The sequence below is a fragment of the Drosophila elegans genome, unplaced genomic scaffold (genome assembly GCF_018152505.1).
Source record: "Drosophila elegans isolate 14027-0461.03 unplaced genomic scaffold, ASM1815250v1 contig_814, whole genome shotgun sequence".
In the NCBI taxonomy this organism is placed as follows: Eukaryota; Metazoa; Arthropoda; class Insecta; order Diptera; family Drosophilidae; genus Drosophila; species Drosophila elegans.
Window position 1 is genome coordinate 8,951,996 of NW_024546167.1, and position 21,989 is coordinate 8,973,984.

The window sequence follows — 21,989 nt, forward strand, 5'->3', positions numbered from 1 at the left end:
CTTCAAATCCTCCCTCTCTCTCTCGCTCCCCCAAAAAAAACCTTTTTTCATTTCAATTTCATTTCGTTTCATCGTGGACCCTCTCTCTCACACTCTCTCGCCATCTCTGTCGCACGCACTCAGGTGGGCTGCAACCAATAAACATGAGCGAGCGAGAGAGCATCATATTTGCATAGCCAGTTGTATATGTTTGCTCTCTCGCTTACTCCTATGGCCGACGCCTTATATAAACAAATGACAATTGTTTTGGCATTTTTTGTTGCAAAGTAAATTAAAATAAATGCATTGCCAGAATAAAAAGTAAAAAATTGCTTTTACTTGGAGTTTGCGCAGCTGTCTTTGACAAAAAGCATTTTAATTTCAATTAAAAAAGTAAATGACAAACTTTCAACGAATTATACTTTTCGGGGCAGTGCTGCTATCTCTTTCTGCTTTGATTTTTTTTGTCAACCGTTTTCCGTTTCCCATTCGTTTCCATTCGAGTCCCGTTTATTTGTATTTCTTTTTGTGTTTCTGATTCGGAGGAGTGCGACACTGTTGCAGGCTAGCTCTCTCCCACTTGGGTAGAATACGATAATGGGGTTTTTTTTCGCCTGGGGGCGTTCGTTTTTCGTATTTCGGCTGCTTATAAATAGCATTGCTTATAAATTCTGGTCTCGCACCTTTGCCACCTCTATATGTTTATGTACAATGTATCCGAGAGCACGGTCATTTTTCTATTATTTGTCTTCGTTTCGCCTTCTGCGATTCTTCTCCATAACGATTTCCATTCCGTCGCCGAACCAATCGCATTCCGTTCTCTCCATTTGTTTCGAGAGAGTTCCGTATATATCTTTCTATATGGCAATGGAATACGTCTTTATGTATTGTGTTTGCACATGACGTATGGATTTTTCTTATTCGTTTCGTTTGGGGCTTTTTCTTTTGTGGATTTCCTCTGCTTCTGTCTTTTAGATGACAGCGACCATTTGATATTAAATTGATTGCAAATATGCAGTTCCAAGACCTTTTAAGAAATTTTTGTGTCGTTAGGCTAATCGCGTCTTTATTACGATTTATTGAACTATCAAATTTGGTTGTCCGAAATACAAATTACTTATATTTTAGTCAATAATATATTATATAATAAAAAATGTGATTTTTGTAATATTGTAATTGGTTTTTCTTGTTGTTACTCTGTTTTTCTTCAGTCAAATATTTGGTTCTTGTACCAATGGGTACTATAATAATGTGTTGGTTGCATACTTTTGTAATACAACATTTTCTACAATTTTTAACTTTTTGTGCTAGGTATTCAAGTTACCAATTTTGCTCCCAAAAACTGCATATAAAAAAACGCCACCAAAATGTTGACACGAAAATCTGCGTGGTATTTACTAAATAGTTCCTAAATAGTTGTTTTTAAACTAATACATTAATATTTCTAGTGCTACAATTATGGCAAATAATATATGATTTACTTGATGTGTGGATGTTTTTAGATAACTAAACATTTGATTTCAAACTTTTTTAATCTACAGTCGTATACTTTAAAACCTTAGTGGACTTTTCATGCTGGTTATTATAGCATTTGAATTGTAAATAAGTTTTTTTTAAATAGTACTTTTAAGAAAACCTTTTTATAAAAAAATACTCTATTTGAATTGAAAATAAACAATCACGTGTAAGTTCAATAAACGCGCCATAATTGTACGACAAAAAGTGCTCAGCATTTGTCAGTGAGCTGCATGGCAGGGAGCTATCGTCAGTGAGAACACGGCGTACTGTATGTCTCGACATGTGGCGTTGCCAAGTTTAAAATGAAACCGCCTCACATTGTAAGTGACGACTTTTTCGTGTAAATTTAAAACAACAATATAAACATTTATTATGTGTTAATTAAATTAATTAATTTATTAAATCAACACTAAACAAGATAGGCTTTATACATTCAAGTTTCAATTCTATAGAATAGAAGGTTTAATTACATCAGCACAACTTAAGTAACTGAGATAGATGGGTTTGACTACTGTGGACTTGAAAGCGACCAACCTCAACAGCAGGTGCCTTAAGGCATCTTCCAGAAGCTATCAGCGATGACTTCGCCACCCCAGCATACAGTATTCCCAATGATAAGGCAAAATTCGCTGCCCATGTATTACAAGATGTCTGGCGTCTCGAGAGTTCAGTGTGCTTGCAGCTATCATGTGGGTTATCTGCCTTTTATTTGCGCCAATTGTGGCAGCCAGTTACAATACAAGGCTGCTAAATAACATCCTTAGCTATGTGGACGACGATTCCAATGCCTGTGGACACTTTTACAATCATGTCTGCGGCAAGTACAATGTACGCCACATGGATGATTCCTTCTACGACATTATCCAAATGCTGGACCACCAGGTTAACCAGAACTTCGTTAAACTAATGGAGGAACTGGAACTGCGGCAGAGTTTTCAATCGCCGGGCTTTAATGAGTCTAGTGTGCAGGCTAAAGTCCTCCGTTTCTACCTCAGTTGCCGTGAAACCCAGCGAAATATGAGCAGCTTAGAGCAGTACCTCAATCTGGCTTCTCCAGGCGAAGGACTCACCTGGCCCCAATTCACTCCAAATGGTAGGACGTGGCCCCAGAAACCGTTTAAATGGCTGGAGACCGTTGCTTATCTGCACCGATACGGCCTAAACCATGTTTTCCTAAACCTAGACGTCATATTGAACCCTCACAACGCCAGCGAATATCGATTGGAAATCAGAAAGCCCAGTTTTGCAGAAGATTCACAACACTTGCACAGTTTTGTGGAAACACTGGCCATTCTCTACATCTTGAAGGTCCCGTCAACTGAAATCGTACCTCTAGCACGAAAGATCCGAAATCTGGAGTTTGATATAAAAATGTTGGCCAAAGAATACGATTTTGTTGAGAGTGGACTTTTCAGTGTGAAACAATTGGAAAGCAGAACCGGTCACAACTGGCAGCGATTCTTTGAGATAACAGTTGGCCACAGTATTACACCAGAATTCCGGGTGCTGGCACAGCATTTAAGGTACTTCACTTCACTTAAAAATCTGATGGACAAACAGCAAGATGCACAGGTGGTAGCCAGCTATATAATGACAAGATTTGCATTATATATACTTCAAGACACAGAGGACAGCAAAGAGCCCATCGCTTGCATCACGGATGTTCGCCGAAGCATGAATCTGGCCGCCAATCTGCTTTATAGGGAGCGCTTTCTAGAAACCTCAAACTTAAATACCTACATCCATGAAATTAATAACATTTTCGAGCAATTGCGCCGCCAGTTCCTGCTGCAAGTCGAACACAATCGCCTCGAGTTAACCGACACCCAGAAGAGATATATCGCTCGGAAGGCAGAGAGTATAATACTCAACATTGGAAACTTTCCAATAACCGATGATCTTCACAACTTTGTCAGTCGACACTACAAGGAATTGGAGTTTTCCTCCGGAGACCTTGATTTCCATCGTGATCACCTTAAGTTGCTGCAATTTCGCATCCGAAAGATAATGGCACAACTCCATAAAAGTGCACCAAGACGAGAAAAATATTTTGACTTACCCGAACCAAGCTTGGCCATATCCTCCAACTCGTATTATGTGGTTCGTCAGAACGTCATTATCCTGCCGCTTGGACTTCTTCAAGAGCCTTTCTTTGTGCCGGACAGCGACGATGTGTTTAAGTATAGCCTGATGGGATTTACTCTGGCACATCAGTTAATGAATGCCTTTGACACCAGCGGCATCACAGTTGACAGCAATGGAAACGATCAAAAATTCAAGTCACAGCGGTTCGACGAAGCTGTGGAGTGCATGTATCGCAACGGAACACGAAATATAGATGAACGCATAGTCGATAAAGGCGGTCTGGAGCTGGCCTATACTACATATTCTAAAAATGGCAAGAACCGAATAGACTTCACCCATCTGCAACCGGAAAAGATATTCTTCCTCAGTTTGGGGCAGTTCTTCTGCGGAAATAGCGATTTTAATGCAGAGTACAAAGATGACCAGGAGCGTTTGCAGCAACTTCTAAACGGTTTCGAACCCTTTGATGAGGTTTTTGGATGCCGCCGAAATGGCCCTCAGCTCGAAAAGTGCCAGCTGTGGTGAGGTCACTTCACAAATATTATAATTTTCTGCTTATTTTCATATTTTTTAAAGTACCAAAAAAGCCATGTATTTATTCTTTTGTTATTTATTTATGTTACCATACGAAATGAATACATCAATTTATGGTATATTTGAAGGAACAACAATCAGAAGATAAATAGTTTGTTGACTTTTAATGCAACCCGAAAGGAATTTATCCCTCGTCTCCTATATGAGTATTATATTATATATATATATATATATTATATGTAAAACCGTTCAAATTTGGCGGTTAGTAACCGGCTTGCGTCTTGACTAAACCGTAGCGAAGACAGCAACCGTACGTTGTGGTGCCAGAAGCGTTGGCAAGAAAAAAGCTGATTCCCAAAATGAAAATGCATTGTAAGAATCACATGTAAGTATATGTATAAAAATGTGTATACAAATATTTATTTTTTATTCATTTTTTTAGACTCTATAGCCAATTTCATTTAGGGTATCGGCTTTGTCCCATTCTTTCATTATTGCAAACAAAACATTTACCTTTAAAATAGCTAGACGGGCCACTTTTCCGATAAGGTTGTTTATTTAGACATTCAAGTTTTGGTCACACTTTTTCCTTTTCGTATGTTTCCCTCGCACTGCACGCTTTTTTCCGTCTGTTCGGGTCGTTTGGCTATTCGAAATAAAAATTTCAAAATTAACAACTAATTGGCCAGCGACGTGCAATCAAATCAGAAGCGAAGGCGGAAACATCGAGAGAAGGAGCGCGTGAAGAAAGTACCAGAAATCCGGGAGTTTTTACGCGGCGCGCGTGCAACACACACACATTGGCACACTCTATACGTGCGATTGACGCAAAAGCGAAAAAACAGTGAAAAAAAAGGAATTGACAAATAACAACGTTTGGCAAGCATTGAACTCTGGTCGCTGTTCTCGTTCTCTTCGAAATAGCCACGCATGGACGACGAAGTCATCGAAATTAGCGATAGCGAACGCGAGGAAACCTCATCAAACTCCGATATGGACGTTGAATTAACGGTGGAGCAGCCAGTCGACGCCAACGTCGCAGCGGCAGAGGAAATTGTTCCCAAGGACGCTGCAACGTAAGTACAAAAAAAACAAGCGGAAATCGTACAATGGCTCCTAAACCGACGATAACAGTTCACCTGAAAATGTGCCTTAGAAGTGACTCATAAACTGTCGCTGTGTTTATGCGAGGTTACTTGATAAAACAGTGTGCCACACTTTCTCGAATTTAAAATAAATACAATGGATCAAAATCTACAGTGCAGTACCTCTGTGTAAAACACACTTCTGATAGAATGATCGCATATACATACGTAGTAATATAAATGTTTGGTTTAATTTGAGAACTAATAGTTCTGCAACTTTGTAACTGAGCAATTGCAGTCAATCCCAAACTGTACGATAACAGCAAGGTGTTAAAGTATGTGTTTGCATTGCTGTTTTATGTAATCTCATTGCCCGGGGTCTCTACCTCTATACCACTCACTCGCCCAGCCCCTCTCCCCCTCCCTGACGCACCCATTTGACATGGTCATGGGCAGCAGCCAAACGTAGCAAATAAATATAGAAAAAAAGAAACAAAACGTCAGCGACGCCAACGCACACGCCCTGCAGTTACAGTAGAGCTTCATTAAGACGACTTGATGAATTGTTCTTGTTTTTAATTTCAAATTAAAATATAATTATACATAATTCAGGTTTTAATTGTTTTTCTAAATTGAGAAATCGTAATTTAAATTGTATAACCACGTTTTAAGTTCAAAATTTCTATATCCAATAATAATAAAAATAATTTAAAAAAAAAAATGTATAAAATGGGAAAAAAATGTTTTTGGTTTGGAAGGCCTGACTGTAACTTCTTTGTTGTTGCTAGGTGTGCTTTGTTTAGTTCTTGTTGCAAACTGGTTTTACTTTCTGCTTGCCGCCCAATGTTTTTCATTGCCTTTGTGTGTGTGTGTTGGAACGTTAAATTTTGAAATTCAAGACTTTGATTTCACAAGCCTGTATTTAGGCAACAGTTTTAGAGTCGCTGTCTGGCATTTAAAGAAAGATGATAGAAAAACAAGCTTCTAAAAAAATGCATCAAAAAAGTGTTATAAAAAAAATAGAATACCTAGAAATTGTCATTTTAAGCTAAACCTAGAACCATTAAACACTTAAATTGCGCACATTTTTGCTAATTTGCCAACATAAACAATATAAATTCCATTTCGCCACGCTTCATTTACGTTTATTTTCTTTTCCGTTGTTTTGACACAACGGCAAACAAGGAGAAATAAGAATTGATATTTGCATTCAATAAAATGCGATTGCATTTATTTCCGTATTTTTGGACAATCAAAGTTGACACTCAAGTGAAATTGTCAGTGCGATCAAAAAAAATAATATATATTTGGCAATACAAGTTTTTTTTATATTTTGTGCAATTCGTTTTGTGTTTATTACGTTGTTTCCGCTAGAATTTGCGTCACTTATTGTTGTTTACCGTGAGTAATCGCAAATAATACAATATAAAATACATTGTGGATAGATAAGATTTGCATAGACAGACAGGTAATTGATTAAAAGGGGGATACCATCTTATGGCCCTGAATTTCGTGTGAAGAACTGACCCGATCAACTGATCAGCGTTCAAAGTCAAATACAGTCATCGCCAAAAGACCGAAAGAAAGACAAAGCCAAGAGTTGCGGGCAACCTACACACGCTTCTGAAAAAGTTGGCCAAAAAACTTAATGTGAATGAACCTGAACCCAAGCGCGAAAAAATATACTCTTGGCTTTCAGGCTTTCAGGCCTTCAGCATTTTTCTAATTTCCATTAGTAATTTTGTTTCACCTTTTAGAGTTCAAGGACTGGGCAAAAAAAAGCGGAAAAATTTCTCTTGTCTGGCCAAAGTGACTCATCCCCTCGCAAAAAACGATGTTTAGTATGATTTTTTGTTGTTTGCACTTACTTGGAAACTTAATAATGACGATGGGAAGACCAGATGATGAGGGGAACCCGTTTGCACATCTACTATGAGTCAACCCGTTGATAAATTAGAAATGCCGACCCCGATAAATGGGGAAATTTCAAATTTTTTCAAGGCAGATGTTACAGCATAAGCCTATTGATTTTATTCGCCATGGAAAAGAAAGGGTGGCTGCTGTTAAATATTTATAGACACCGTTTCGACATTTTGGTCCAGTCAAGTTCAAGGTCGTTTGGGTGTGGCAAAAAACGGTCAGAGAGTGAAGGGTCGTATATAATCTATAAACGCTTAACAAGTGTAAACTACATTTTTAGCAGTGTTCTTAATCTTTATAAAATTGTAAAACATAGAATAAACTTTACTTTAGTGATTAGATTTAAACATTATCACATACTGATAAGGAAATTGTGAACATAACTGATTAAGTTGTGGACTTTCTAAGTTTAGTTTGGGTCAGTTCTATGATTGTTTTAGAAATCACAGCTCAAGGTTGTATTTATGAGGTAAATAATAGCAAAATCATCGAACTCTCAACAAACGTTTATAGGCTCGTTCTATGCTTTATTTATATTTTGTAAAAGTATTTAAACCTTAAACTTCTTAGGGCCATAAAATCTGCCCTTTCATTAGATAGAGACTTTGAGTACATTTAACTTATCTTAAAGCACAGTTTTACCAGCACTTTGCTCTATTTATTGGCCATCACAAAGTTGCTAACGCTTTCCACTGCGGACGTCATCAACCTAGTTTCGACCCAAAATTCGCCTTGCGCTTACTTTTTCGTCTACTTTCAATGTTGCCATTGCAATGGGTAAACTTTTTGCCAACTATAACTTCGGGCAATTAGCCTCCAACTACGTAACTCTCGAAAAGTTATTGCTCGACTCCAGTTAAAGTGGGTCAATTAAATTATTGATTCGACACGAGCCTAGAAAAAAACACAAAAGAACTTAGAAACATGAGCGAACAATTTGATGGTTTTCAATATTAAAGATCTTGATAGTTTCAAGAAGCTCTAAGCGGATGTTGTGGGTTTTTATAAAGTGGCCGTCACTTGAAGACAATAGCAAGATAGCTTTAAATTACGTAATGCTCAACTTGCGCGGGCCAGCGCCTATTAAACATTTTTGGTCAGGTAATTTTTCAATTAAATTTATGGTTCTACAATGGGTTTTGTATGTCTCGAGAAGTGTGTGAATTTTTGAAATGGCAAATAGCTTTGGATAGAATGACAAGGTCAATATCTAATCAAAGATAAACAGAGGGTTTAAAAAATTGTAAAATGCTTTATCGTCTTTAGATTTTTTCCCTGAGCCGGAAACTCCATTGATTGCCACTCAAGTCTTATCATATCGTAAACATTAAGTTAAATGCATTGGAAAATTGCTCAATTTCCCCCGGCAGAAAAGAAAAAACCCGATCTTTCGTAGATCATGTCAAAAAGCCTAGGCAACTGTCATCTGCTACCCATGAGAGTCTCTTGTCTTGTCTTGCCTTATCTGTCTGAATCGAATGTGGAAGCCAGTTATGCCAGTCTGCCGCCTCTAACGACTTCGAAGCAAGTTTTTACACATTTGTAGGTACACAGGAATAAATTTGAACATAACAGTACAAATATACACATGAGTTTTTAAAGTACTGCTGTAGCCTTTCTGAAAATCAATGTTAGCTATTTCTAATACTTATAAAATAAATAGGAAACAATCCCTATTTAAGCCCTTGTTTTCCTATTAATAATAAAGGGGTTTAAGTTTCTGTTGAAGATACATTTTTTTGCTGTGGAGTCAAAAAGACAGCAACCGGGAAAATTCATTTCCATTTTCAATTTCAAACTGTAGGTGTTGGCAGAATGTAAATAAGCACTTAACTAAATGGCGCCATTATAGTTTGAAAGCTATTACAAGTTTTATCATTTAAATTTACAGTTTAACGGAAACTGGTTAAGCCCATTATCTTTTTTTTGCGGCTTCGTTATCTTAGTTCATTTGGGAATTTGTGGTTATTTTTCTGCAAATTTTAAAGCTTTTGCGTTATTTGTCTGTTAATTCATTTTCTTTTGTTTTTTCTTTGTATTCGTTACGGCAGTGGTTAGTGGTTTTAATTGCTTTGTTCGTTTGTGTCTGCACTTTCACTTGGCTCTGGTTGCTTGGTTTTTGTTTTTGCAGGCTTCAGTCGCATTTGCAATGCAATTCACTTGTTGCAGCGGAATGTGCACTAAATAGCAATTGGATTTGCCCCAATTTGATAGTGAACTGGAACAGGTCGGTCATATTTTGCGGTTTCATTTTGCATTCTCATATTTTCGAAATAATTATCCAACCTTTTTCACAAAATTACAACTTTCTTCCTTTCTCTTGTTTGTTGTGTTGCCATTTTTGTATTAAAAAACATTAATTAAAAGCTGACAGCCAGCAAAGGATATCTTGTTCATGTCTCATTCAAAACTCACGACACGCCTTCACTTAACGGGTATATGGTAGATACACATATATGGTCTCTATAGATCTGTATATTTATTTATGTGTGTTTTCTTAAACAACGGGAAGTAAAATTGCTCAGAGATGGGTCGGGGGTCCTATAAAAAATGTTTACCAGAAACAAAGCGAAATGAGGAAGACAACGATTGAGTGAGTGCAATAACTTTTTCAACATTTTGAGGGTTAAGAAAACATAATAAGTTCTGAAAAAAAAAAACGTTTGCTTTTAAATGCAAGAACTACTAATAAAACTTGTTTTAAACATATTTTTTGTAAACAATAATAACATAATGCATAATAAATAATTTTGTTTTCTGCTCTATTTTTTTTTTCAATGTTTTTTTTTTTAAATCATGACCCTAAATAAATTTAATTGGTTCACACATGCATAATTCCGCCTTAATTATCTGGTTGCTTATATCTATTTGATGTAGCTCTCATTTTTCACTTTGCAATTCACACTCTGCTAGCTGCTCTTTCTCTCTCAATGCTCTCCGCGTCAGCTGTTGGGCTGCGTTGCAGTCGCTGCCGGCAGAGGGGATCATCGCGGGGATCGGCACTCTGCCCACTCATTCACGAATTGCAGTGCGTCGATCGACGTCGTTTTCTGCGCTCGTCGCGAAAATTGTGAAAAGCGTGGTTAAGGGAAAATTACAAAATAAATAAGCAAAATACCTAAGACTTTTCGCTTTGAGTTTTGTGTCTTCCCTCCGCTGTCAAATAACGAAAAATTTACGTTGTCAGCAATACGATCAAATTAAGTCGAATTATTTGTGATTAGCAAAAAGTGTTTTATGTAGGATTCGGATTTACAACACGAACTTAAAAGAACGGGAGTGAGACCAAAATAGCAGCAATCAAGGGATCAAGTCACTTTATATATGCAAAAGAAAGGCACGCTCTGACCAGAAGGAAAAGCCAACTACATCTAAATAAATACCCAACGATCCCGCATAAAATGTTGTAGTAAGTTATGTAGAAGTGTTTTATATATTTATCTCGATTAAATGCCAACCACAACGAAATCCAAAGTGCAGAAAGTAACAAAAATAAAACGACATAAACGTTTCGTTAATTGCTTTAAATAAACTTAACCTAACCCGCTTTAAATTATCAAATAACTTTTGATCAAAATGTATCACTAAACTTTAAAATTTTATTAAAAAATGGTATTGAAGCCACTTCGAAATAACCGCAACTGTAAGCACATTTTGCACTCGAATCGGGTGCGTCTATATATATCATTGTGTGTTCGGGTGTCGTCTGGTGTATTTTTGCATATTCATTTGTCGCGGTTTTTCACTTCACCTATCGGTCTCTCAGTCGCCACGTGCAAAGGCGTTGAAATTAAAAATCAATTGATACAATCAAACATTTAAAATGGGCTGATTTATATTATTGATGACTGAGTTTAACAATCAAACCTTCCTTCTTTGTTTGAAAATTAAAGAACTGCCTACCCTAAAGTCTTGATAAGTTTCTTGGAAAACATGAACAAAATCCATATAATTAAGATAAGAAATGGATACAAAAATAGATACTTTTTTTCCAATGAAAAACGTGTTCATCAATATTATTTAACCGTCCACAAACTGTTCTAAATATAACTGACAGACATTTCGATAAGTGTTCATATTATAAAACCAATTAATCAATACAAATTTTGTTAATGTCTGCGTTCGATTTTAGAGTTTTATATTTATTATATATATATATATCGAAATATTTAGGTTAAAAAAGTGAATAGACATCGAAAGTCGTTTTACTTTACAAGAAACAAATGTATATGTGTAAATGAGCAACACTTTTATATGTAGGCCCGAAATGACTCAATTCACTACATTGACTTTTCTGGCAGCCTTTGCCCTTCACACACTTTCTTCGAACCCTCAGCAAAGAGCATTGACCAATCTGATCAAGGCGAAAAAAGAAAATTTCAGCAAATATATACTCAGAGAAAGTCTTTAACAAATTAAAATTGATTTTACATATATTTAACTCTTTATGATTTAAAATCATTTGACGAACTACTTTATTCGATTTAATAATATATATTTCAATATTATGTGATAGACATGTCTCCAAAATCGAATTGGTATTAATATTTTTTTCTCTGTGCTGAAACAAAAAGCAGCAGGCGAAAGAAAAATCTGTTCGACATTTCTCAATCTCTTTAAAATGTCAGAGCCCAACTGGGCTGCCAAATGCCTAGCCTCTCGACCATTTCCCCCACTGGTTCTCTGTCCTTTCTCCTAGAAGAGCGTTTAGGGGGCCTCTTTGGGTCTCTTGGCACATGTGTTGGCCCCAACTTTTTGGGTAGCAAAGCTTTGGCTGGCATATGGCACATTGAGGTCGCCAGCGCAAATTCTTATCCAAAAAAAAAAAAATACATACCAAAAAAAAAACTGCAGCATGGGGAAAATATGTACAATGCATTGCTACCGCACTATAATTTTGGTTTTTGTGTTGTCTTTTAACTCTCTGCTATTTTTTCGTGCTGGGTGTGTCGTTTATTGCCCCGACATAAATGTTTTTATGCCCCCGCCATTGTTGTTGGCATATCTGCTGCTCATGTTGCTGTTGCAGTTGCAATTTTTGTTGCAGTTGCTCTTACTGTGGGCGGTGCAGATTGCGTTTTAAAGTGCAGTAGCATTAAATTTTGCATGCATTTTATTGCAGTTGCAGGCAAACAAATGACTCACATGGGTAACCCAATCAGATCCCACTCCGAAAATGCATTTCCAGTCAAGAATTATAGGGCAATGTTGTGTGGAGAGCTCGTGACTGTGAATTCCTTGTGGGATAGTTAAAATTGTATGTTTGCAGACGCAATTTAGCTGCGCTTTGGTCATATTTTTATGAGGCACTTTGTGTCAAAGGGTAATGCGATTCCCGGCTTATGATTTACGGTCTGTTTCTTTGGAGAAATTATAAAATTTACTGCGTACGAGCTGGGAAACAATGTGTGGACTATTATATTTTAGTTACAAATGAGAGCCTGTGTTTAAAGCTCTATTCTTTTACCATCTAAATTTAATTATATTAAAGCCTGTTTTATGCCACCATGCTTATATATTTTTAATGTAAATGTTGTTTCTATTAATTGACCTATTTACTTAAACCCATGTTTAAAACTAGTTGTTTCGCTGTATAAATATCGTTTGAAAATTTATTCACAATACCTTTATAAACAAAATATTATTCGATTTCATTTTGATGTTTCTGTTTCATATTCTCTTTTTAATTCCCAATTCAACACATCATTTATCTAATCCGAGCACTCTGTATTAGTTATCATCTAATTTGATTGGACTTTAAGCACGTATCTAATAGATGTATCGCTGAGAGCTAAAAGGCAACATTCCCCACCATCATAAATCCCGATGACAGATGTACGTGTATATTTTTATTACGTATTGTGTGTGCCATAAATAGCAAACAACTGACAACTGGCAGAACCTAACCATTTTCCCCGTTAACCTCCTTCAAAGCTAACACATGGAATAATGGGTCGGACAACGACCCAAAACTAGGGACCATAAATTCAATTGAAGCAAGTGTCAATAGAACACGAGCTCATCCATATGCAAGTGTTCTATAACGATGGAGATGATGATGACGATGGCGATGGTGTTGATTCTGATGATGATGATGATGAGGAGGGTTGTGAGAAAACAATCAATTATGTATTTTATATTGTTTGCATTAGTTCTCAACCCACACTTGCGCTGACAATGGATTGGAAGCTCTGGGCTTCTTCACTGAGGGAAAAAGTTATCTAGACTATAAAATGCAATGGATTTTTGGCAAAAATGTTCCTACTATTTTATGAAATAGAAAAATATTTGTGACCTTATTCATTTAAGTTAGTTAATTGTTTTTACCGAATTAAGTTTAAATCTGTGGAGTTTCATTTTATTCTTCACAGTTTTCTGCATCTTGTTTTTATTCAAATGTTTGGCCATTTATTTAGCTCCCGAGAAACTTCTCAACTCCAGCAATTTGGCTTAAACTTTCAAACCGACTCTTGGCTAGGTTCATTAGCTTTGTAATCCCCTCTTTCTCACCATTTTCCCCAAAGTGGCCCTCCATTCTTAAGCTGGCTTTTCTTTTATTTATTGGAAACTTCTTCTTCTTATTCACTTAAGCCTGACGCTTTTGGCTCTTCGCCCAACCGTGCTTTTGTTTTATTCGCTCCCTTTATTTTCGGCCGCCATTATGTCTGCACAGCATTTCCGGTTCACGCAGTTGGGGGCAAACACAAAAACAGAACCCGCATTGACCTACTGTGCGTGGTCCACGTGAATCACTATATGACAGTGCAGCTTGGCTAATTTAAAAACAAAACAAAAAACAAAAAAAACAAAACTAAAAAAAAAAGAAAATTTTAAGACTTATTATAAAGTTGTTGTTATATTTTTTTTATTGAATTTAATTTTTAAAGGGTTCAAAATATAAATTGAAAACTTTAATCTTATCGTTTATAATATGCAAGAAAAATGTTCTTACAAAAAGGAGCATTAAAAATAAATTATAAATTAATTAACATTAGCAAAATATTTAATTTCAGTTTGAGGAAATTTGACTTAGGAACGTTAGACTGTAGTTCTGCAAGTATTTTCAGTATCTGTGTGCGTTGGGGTCTTGTGGCAAGCAATTTCAACTTGTGGCAGGTCATGTCCGCTGGTCGCTTTCCCGCTTCCCCACTGCTTTCGGTCCTCCCTAAGCTTGTTGTGATGGGTAAACGGGTAAACTATTTGATATGCGCTTTCGCAAAGGGTTTGTTGACAGCGCAGCGTTAACTGATGTGGAATTTGTTCGGGGTTCAGAGTAAAGGATGTGATAAAATATTGACATTTGGTAGATGGATATCGGATGCAGATGTCTGCAATTTTTTTTACATTCTTTAGAGTTTTGCAAAAGAATTAAAATAAATATATTTATTCGATTAATGCATTTTATTATTAGTGAATATTAATGAGACTGTCATCAGCAATTTTTTAAACATACAAATTATATTTATTGGTCATTCAACAATAAAGTAGAAAAAACTGTTTGTAAAATGTTGGCAACGGTAATTGATAAAAGTGTTTTAAGAATTTTAAGCTTACTTTATGTAAATTAAATTAAAACAAGGGTATTCACTCTTTGTATAAGAATTTTTGTAGATTTTTTCCTTATTGACCAACAAATGGCTGTAATGGCGAGTGGCATTGTCTGGCATATCGTTAGAGCCACCTGCAGAGAGGCTTTACCACCCACAGACCGCCACCCACCCTATTTCCTGCCCCTTTCTTCCCTTTCACCGGACTTTTCTCTCTCACATGCGCTCTGCACAATGTAATGCTTTCTCCGTTTACTCTCTAAATTTTGTTCTCTCGCTGCAGGCACAGTGCTTACAAAAAAGCAACTGCCTCTGGTAATTACTACTGTAAGTGCATTTACATTTATAGTAATTTTAAATTGTATTTAAAAATAAATAAAAACTGTTGGCACAATCGGTAATTCCTATGTGTAAGCTGCAAAACAATCTGGAAGCGAACTAATTAGAGATTTTGTTAAACTCCAAACACAACCTTAAAAAAATCTTAACTATTCTTTAATTTGTTTTGATAAATAATCAATTTGCAAAGTTATAATACAAAAAACTGCAATATGTTTTCTGTGCGCTGTGGGTATTTTAAATATCTTTGCTGTAAGTACAAAGCCGGTAGCATGTTCGTATTTTTGCCTTCGTAACTTTTGGTTCTCGGTTACAAGCTTCTCGACGTGCCATTGCATTAAAATCGTCGCCAGCAGCAGCAGCAGCTGCAACATGCAGGCAGCACGGCGGCAACATCAGCAGCACAGCAGCAACACACCACCAGCAGCAGCATCAACATCAGTCGCTTCCGTTGACTGCCAGAGACCACCAGCAATAACGAAGTGTTCGCTTAACTAGTCTTTTGATAGCCTATTATTTGTATAGTTTTTTGCGTTAGAGCGGTGTATAAAAATCATAACAATATATAGTCACTTGACTTGACTGGCCATTTAATGGGAGGTGTCTAAAATCCCTTGGTTTTCTTATGCCGATAAGTAATAACCCTAAAAGTCTGAATCCTCCGCTCTATCCAATGCTCAATAAATTGTATATGAGTTCGGAGGAATTTACGTTTCTGCCGCGGTAAGTAGAAATGCCGAATAAAATTGTTGTTAAAGCCAATTTGATATGACAGGATGCTAATGGAATGCAAATGGCAGTGCTCTGGAAATTACTAAATTACTAGAGTGTGGAATACTGAAGTTTATACTTTGTGGTTGCAAGTGGAGTTTTATTTCAACTGTAGTAAATTTAATGGAAAAAATTTGTCCGATGAAGCAAAATTTGTAAATAAATTATTGTTGAATTTAAGTAAATTGGAATTTATCCTAAATAATTAGTTTAGATACTTCTTGTCTTAAATGAAATCTTTAAATTATAGCTCACAAGGTCTTTAAAGTAAAAATAAAAATCATTCCCGAACTTGAGTAAATGTAATCAAAGTAATCAGCAAGCGTGTAAAACTTTCCACCCTCAAGTGGTCCCACTGTAGCAATTGTGCGTCTCCAGCTATCGCTTCAGTTAACTGATAGATTTGACACCCTGACAATCTACTTTGCATGATTCTTGCAGCACATGTCACCCGGCGTCCAAGTTTCCTTCGTTGGCTGTGCGAAAAGTTTTGTCATCACAAGCCAACCCCCTTCATTCACCCCGTTAATCCATGCATATTCATGAGGGAATGATTATTCCGAACAACTCACACTATTCCATCGCCATTTCACTTGCACATCACATTCCTCGAATGTTCTTCTACCATTGACTTCGCTTATCGCGCATTGAACTTTGTTGTGACCTGCAGGCATCATATATGCAGACCAACACGTACGCACAGTGGGGGTCACAATTTTAGCACCATATGGGTAATAAAAAGTAATAAAGAAGGTGATGATGTCTAAAATGGGTTCAAAGCTCTTAAAAGAAAATTAATAGATCAACTTTGTAATTAACTCTTGAAATTTCTATTTTGCAAGATTAAAAACGTATCTTTATTTAGTTTTTGCCCAAGTAAATTTGTATTTAAATTTATAAATTGAATTAATAGTAAATTGACTTTCGTAGACAAAAGGGCTTTGAAATCTAAAATGTAGATTTTTATGCAAGCACAGAATCATAATAAATAATTGAACATAAAGAAGAAGGGGGTTTTTTTTAATATCTACATTTTGACGAATAATAATAAATATTATAACAAAGCTAGGCTCCCTTTGGGAAGCTTTGATTTGTAGGGCTATTATTTTGGCCGCAAACGTAATCTATACATGCTTAAATTTGCATTGCATGCTTTGCATTCATTCTTCTGCTTTCAGTTTGTTGGTTCTTTTTTTTCGCTTTCCGTTTACCATTTTTTGTTACCTGTTTTGCCTGCCATTCAGGTGGCGGCGGTTCCCCTTTTGAGGTTTATTTATCTAGCCCGGGCTTTCATGTTTTTGGGCGTGCCAGCCATTTCTCCACCTTTCCTCACTGCTTAATTTAAATCAGCTCTTTAGTTTTTCAATTTTTTTTACAGCGAACGTCTGTTGAAGTTTCCAAGTCTTCTGTTTTTATTGCAGTTGAATTGCAAATGCAAACCGCGTTGCCTACTTTTTTGGGTGGAAAAAAATGGCTGAAGGGATAAAGGGGCGGCCGGTCGCCCTAACAAATGGCTTTCTAAAATGTTGCCCAATCAAGCGCAAGCGAATTTTTGACTTTTATGGGATTCTCTAATTGTTATGCAAACTGCTGCTGTTGACTGGAGTGTTGCCCCGCCCGATTCGCGCTCCCTCCAAGATATCAGAAACCCCCCATTTTGGCCCCATTTGTGGTTCAGGCCGCGACCGCTTTGGCAAGTTATGGCAGCAATTAAAAGTTTTGTGCTGAGCACTTGAAAAAAACGCCAAACCCCCTACCAACCACCCACTTGCCGGCCTTTCTCTATTTGTCTGCTGGAGAGACAAGAAAAAAAAAATTTGCAATGCAAATTATTCTTTTTAGTAGTAGTAATTAACATCTTTTGTTTGTTCGCCGTATCTTATTCGCATTCTGTTCTCACACTTTTTTTGTAATCATCGTTTTACAAGCTCCTATTAAAGTGAAGTGGGAAAAAATGTTTAAAGCTGCTTAAAGAATTTTATCAAATACTTACTCCGGTTTGATGTAAATTTACTAAATGCAAATACATACTTTTTTAAATAAAACTCTGGGTAAATTTAAAAAAAAATCATAAGGTGCAGGGCGAAAGGTACGAAACCCCTCAATTTTTGTAATATCTCAATGTATTTTTAATAGCACACAGATGCAAAAATAAACGGGCAAAAGGAAACCGAAACCACAAGCAAATAAATAACAAACAGGCCGAGTGAAAATCGAGAATAACAACAACGAGCCAGTCAACAAGCATAAAGCACTTATGCCCTGTAATACTGGCGACAATGCTCGGTACAGTAAACACCCTGCCTGGCACAACTCCAAGTGGGTTGGCGTTGGGGCTTAGAGGGTGTGTGTGGCAATAGGGAATTTCTTTGGCTTTCGGGATTCTTTGGCGACCGCATTAGTGTCGCCCTATTGGCGGCCATTGTGATGCCATAATTTCTTGGCCCATTTGAGCGGGGCGCAGGTTGTTGCACTTCCTTTGAATGAAAAAGTGTGCTGAAAATGGGATGGAAACGGATGAATGGGAGTGCAAATTGATCGGCCAGGCGGATGTTCTAAACAACGAGTTGAACTATGAATTGCGGGATAATCATGTGGTGTTTTAATAAAACAAAACTCTTGTCTTTCATATAAATGTAGAACAACTTTTTCTTGATTTATGTTTTATTAATATTTGTTCCGAGTCGCAATTAACATTATTTTTAAAGATTTACGTTGATAAAAAATACATAAATTAATAACTAATAAATGTTAAGTGATGTAATTTAACAGACTTTATTACCATTAATTGCAAATCAATCATTTTGTAGATAACTAGACTTAATTGTAATGAAACTTTAAATGAAAATAAATTTTCCTTGAACACATTTTCATCGTTTTCCGCGCCAATGTGCATTTTGAAAAGACGTCTGGGCCACAAGCAACGGATAACTTCCTGTTGCTTGCTTTTCGCTGTGCCATTTTATACTGCCCGTTTTGTACATTTCTTCTTGAGAAGACGACGACGACGACTTGCCTGGCGGCGGTTACTTCGCCTCGGTTGACGACATGAAATTAAAAATTCAAATTATGTAGACTATGTAAAGAACCGACCGACCGACCGACCGACCGATTCTTTTGTGCACTGAGCTCTGAGCCCCGAGCCCCAAGGATTGACCAAGAAAATTGTTTTCCCCGCTCACTCACTGTTTCTACTTGCAGCATTGCCGAAGAGAAGAAGAAACTGGGCAACGACCAATACAAGGCGCACAACTATCAGAATGCACTCAAGCTCTACACGGACGCCATATCGCTGTGTCCGGACTCGGCGGCATATTACGGAAATCGGGCCGCCTGCTACATGATGCTGCTCAACTATAATAGCGCCCTGACCGACGCCCGCCACGCCATCCGCATCGATCCGGGCTTCGAGAAGGCCTACGTTCGTGTGGCCAAGTGCTGTCTGGCCCTGGGCGACATCATCGGCACCGAACAGGCCGTCAAAATGGTCGCCGAGCTCAATTCGCAGAGCACGGCCGTGAGTGCCGAGCAGACGGCGGCGCTGAAGCTGCGCCAACTGGAGGCAACCATCCAGACCAACTACGACACAAAGGCCTATCGCAATGTGGTCTTCTACCTGGACAGTGCCTTGAAATTGGCACCCGCTTGCTTGAGGTAAGTGATTCCCAAAAGCAGAACCCATGGAATTCCAGTAATATCAGATTAGTGAAAAACAGGGTCATCAGTTTTGATTCAAAGAAGAAAATTTACTCTTTTCCCTTTATATATTTTTGATTTTTATAAAAGCACCTAAACAATGTTCAGAAAAATTATTTAAAAAATTTTTGCAATTTTTGTTAACTGCTTCCAAACAGCAAACCTGCCCCTAAAACTATTAGTTTACTTTCACAAACAAGTATAAAGAGGACGATAATTCATATGATAGCAGTTAATTAGAACCAATTCAATAAATAATTGCCAAAATAATTTAACGATTTAAGCACTGGTTATTCTAGAAACAATTTTCTAACATCATACACTAAAAGAACAAATATTTCTAGGCACGTAGTAGTGTTACAAATCCAGCTAGTTTTATTATTGATTTAAATGAAAAATTGTAGATACCTAACTGCAAAATAATGTTTTCGATCCGCATTTTGAATAACTATGTAAGCATAAAATAGGTGGGATGAAGATAGATATATATATATATCTATAATTAAATCAATTTGTCGAGTGATTAACCCCAAAGTGTCTATTTTTCAGATATCGCCTTCTCAAGGCTGAATGCCTTGCCTTTTTGGGACGCTGCGATGAGGCCTTGGACATTGCTGTGGGAGTGATGAAGCTGGATACCACCTCGGCGGACGCTATATATGTGAGGGGACTGTGCCTGTACTACACGGATAATCTGGACAAGGGCATACTGCACTTTGAGCGCGCCCTGACCCTTGACCCGGACCACTACAAGTCCAAGCAGATGCGCAGCAAATGCAAGCAACTCAAGGAGATGAAGGAGAATGGCAACATGCTGTTCAAATCGGGTCGCTATCGCGAAGCTCACGTCATATACACGGACGCTTTGAAGATCGACGAGCACAACAAGGATATCAATTCGAAATTGCTTTACAATCGGGCGCTGGTCAATACACGCATCGGGAATTTACGCGAGGCCGTGGCCGACTGCAATAGGGTGCTGGAACTGAATAACCAGTATCTGAAGGCCCTGCTGCTGCGCGCCCGCTGCTATAACGATCTGGAGAAATTCGAGGAGTCGGTGGCCGACTACGAGGCGGCGCTGCAGCTGGAGAAAACGGCCGAGATCAAGCGACTGCTGCGCGATGCCAAGTTTGCGCTGAAGAAGTCGAAGCGAAAGGACTACTACAAGATTCTGGGCATCGGACGCAGTGCCACCGACGATGAGATCAAGAAAGGGTATCGCAAAAAGGCGCTGGTCCACCATCCCGATAGACATGCCAACAGCAGTGCCGAGGAGCGCAAGGAGGAGGAGCTCAAGTTCAAGGAGGTGGGTGAGGCGTACGCCATTCTGTCCGATGCGCGCAAAAAAGCGCGCTACGACAGTGGCCAGGACATCGAGGAGCAAGAGCAAGGTGAGGCTTAAATGGAATTATACATATACACAAAATTAATATTAATTATTTTAATTATTTTCTTCTTTTCAGCCGACTTTGATCCGAATCAGATGTTCCGCTCATTCTTCCAATTCAACGGCGCCGGAGGCGGTGGCGGCGGCGCCGGCGGCCGAAATTACTCGTTCAACTTTGATTTCTAAAACCTAACCACCACCCCCACCCAGCGTACATTCACCGCCTCAGAGAAGAAGACCATCATCACTCCACCCATGTTCTGCCTCATCGGAAGCCAACGCAACCTCATCCTTCAACACAGCAGCGCACAAACTTGAAAACTTTTTGCATTTGTTTCCTACGAATAACATATGTAGTTTGCTTGTCTAAACGAATGAAGACGAGCGAAATTCTATGAAAATCTATGCAATTATTCAAACAACAAATTTCTAGTTTACTCTCTCACATTTTAAATGTTTTTTAAAATCATTTCGGCGGCATTAAATCAAGAATAATAAATCATGAAAAATATGTAAAACAAAGTTATAAATGTACATGTGAAGTTGCTATATCCAGTTGTTGTTGGATCCGCCGGCCTTGCGAGTTCTGCGCCTGCGCGCGTACGCTCAGATTATCGAGGATTAACTGATTAATTAATTATGATTAATGAATGCGTAGCCTTATTGTATAACCAATTTTATTTTTACTCATTAAGCCAGACACTTAAGTTTCGTTTCTAAGTTACAAAACAAAAAAATTATGCTAAAACACACAAATCAATCAAAAACCAATAACGTATCCGACTTAGTTATTGTTTTGTGTAACTATACGATGAAGTTTATATGTGAAGTGAAAGCATCAAGTAAAAATAGTAAACATAGAAAAACTTGGATGGTCTTAGCATTTGGGACGGATGGATCATAAGTTTTATTTTATTTAAAACCGTGAACGTGGGTTGGGAGCAATATTTAATATTCAAAGGTTTAAAAAGAAATTGTAGCTCGCAGATACGCAAGAATAGTAAGAATAGATTTATTTATTTTCTGAATTAAAAATATATGGGTTGGTTAACTTAAAAAGCGTTATTATTAATATCTTCAAAAATTGATTAATGATAATTTAACTTTTCGAATACTAATTAATTA

General features: G+C 37.5%; 2 protein-coding genes across 3 annotated transcripts; both read left to right on the forward strand.

Moving 5' to 3' along the window:
• Positions 1–2,184: 2,184 nt before the first annotated feature.
• LOC108150410 (neprilysin-11) lies at positions 2,185–4,107 on the forward strand. Its single transcript, XM_017278568.1, is given in 3 exon segments — positions 2,185–3,513; positions 3,515–3,587; positions 3,641–4,107. Coding segments are annotated over 3 exon segments (1,869 nt in total).
• A 591-nt stretch (positions 4,108–4,698) lies between these two features.
• On the forward strand, positions 4,699–21,730 carry LOC108150489 (dnaJ homolog subfamily C member 7). 2 transcript variants are annotated; one of them, XM_017278695.2, is made up of 4 exons: positions 4,699–5,192; positions 18,980–19,432; positions 20,024–20,868; positions 20,941–21,730. In XM_017278695.2, exons 1-4 carry the CDS (start codon positions 5,047–5,049, stop codon positions 21,048–21,050), a joined length of 1,554 nt encoding a protein of 517 aa, XP_017134184.1. In that variant the 5' UTR covers positions 4,699–5,046; the 3' UTR covers positions 21,051–21,730. The 2 variants fall into 2 exon arrangements, with proteins under 2 accessions (XP_017134184.1, XP_017134186.1); XM_017278697.2 differs by lacking the exon at positions 4,699–5,192 and adding an exon at positions 10,198–10,530.
• Positions 21,731–21,989: the final 259 nt, after the last annotated feature.

Bases quoted from the DNA above. Each gene is read 5' to 3' on its own strand.
- LOC108150489 (XM_017278695.2), top strand. From the start codon at position 5,047: ATGGACGACGAAGTCATCGAAATTAGCGATAGCGAACGCGAGGAAACC. The intron at 19,433-20,023 runs GTAAGTGATTCC...TCTATTTTTCAG, and splicing joins TTGGCACCCGCTTGCTTGAG to ATATCGCCTTCTCAAGGCTG. The intron at 20,869-20,940 runs GTGAGGCTTAAA...TCTTCTTTTCAG, and splicing joins CATCGAGGAGCAAGAGCAAG to CCGACTTTGATCCGAATCAG.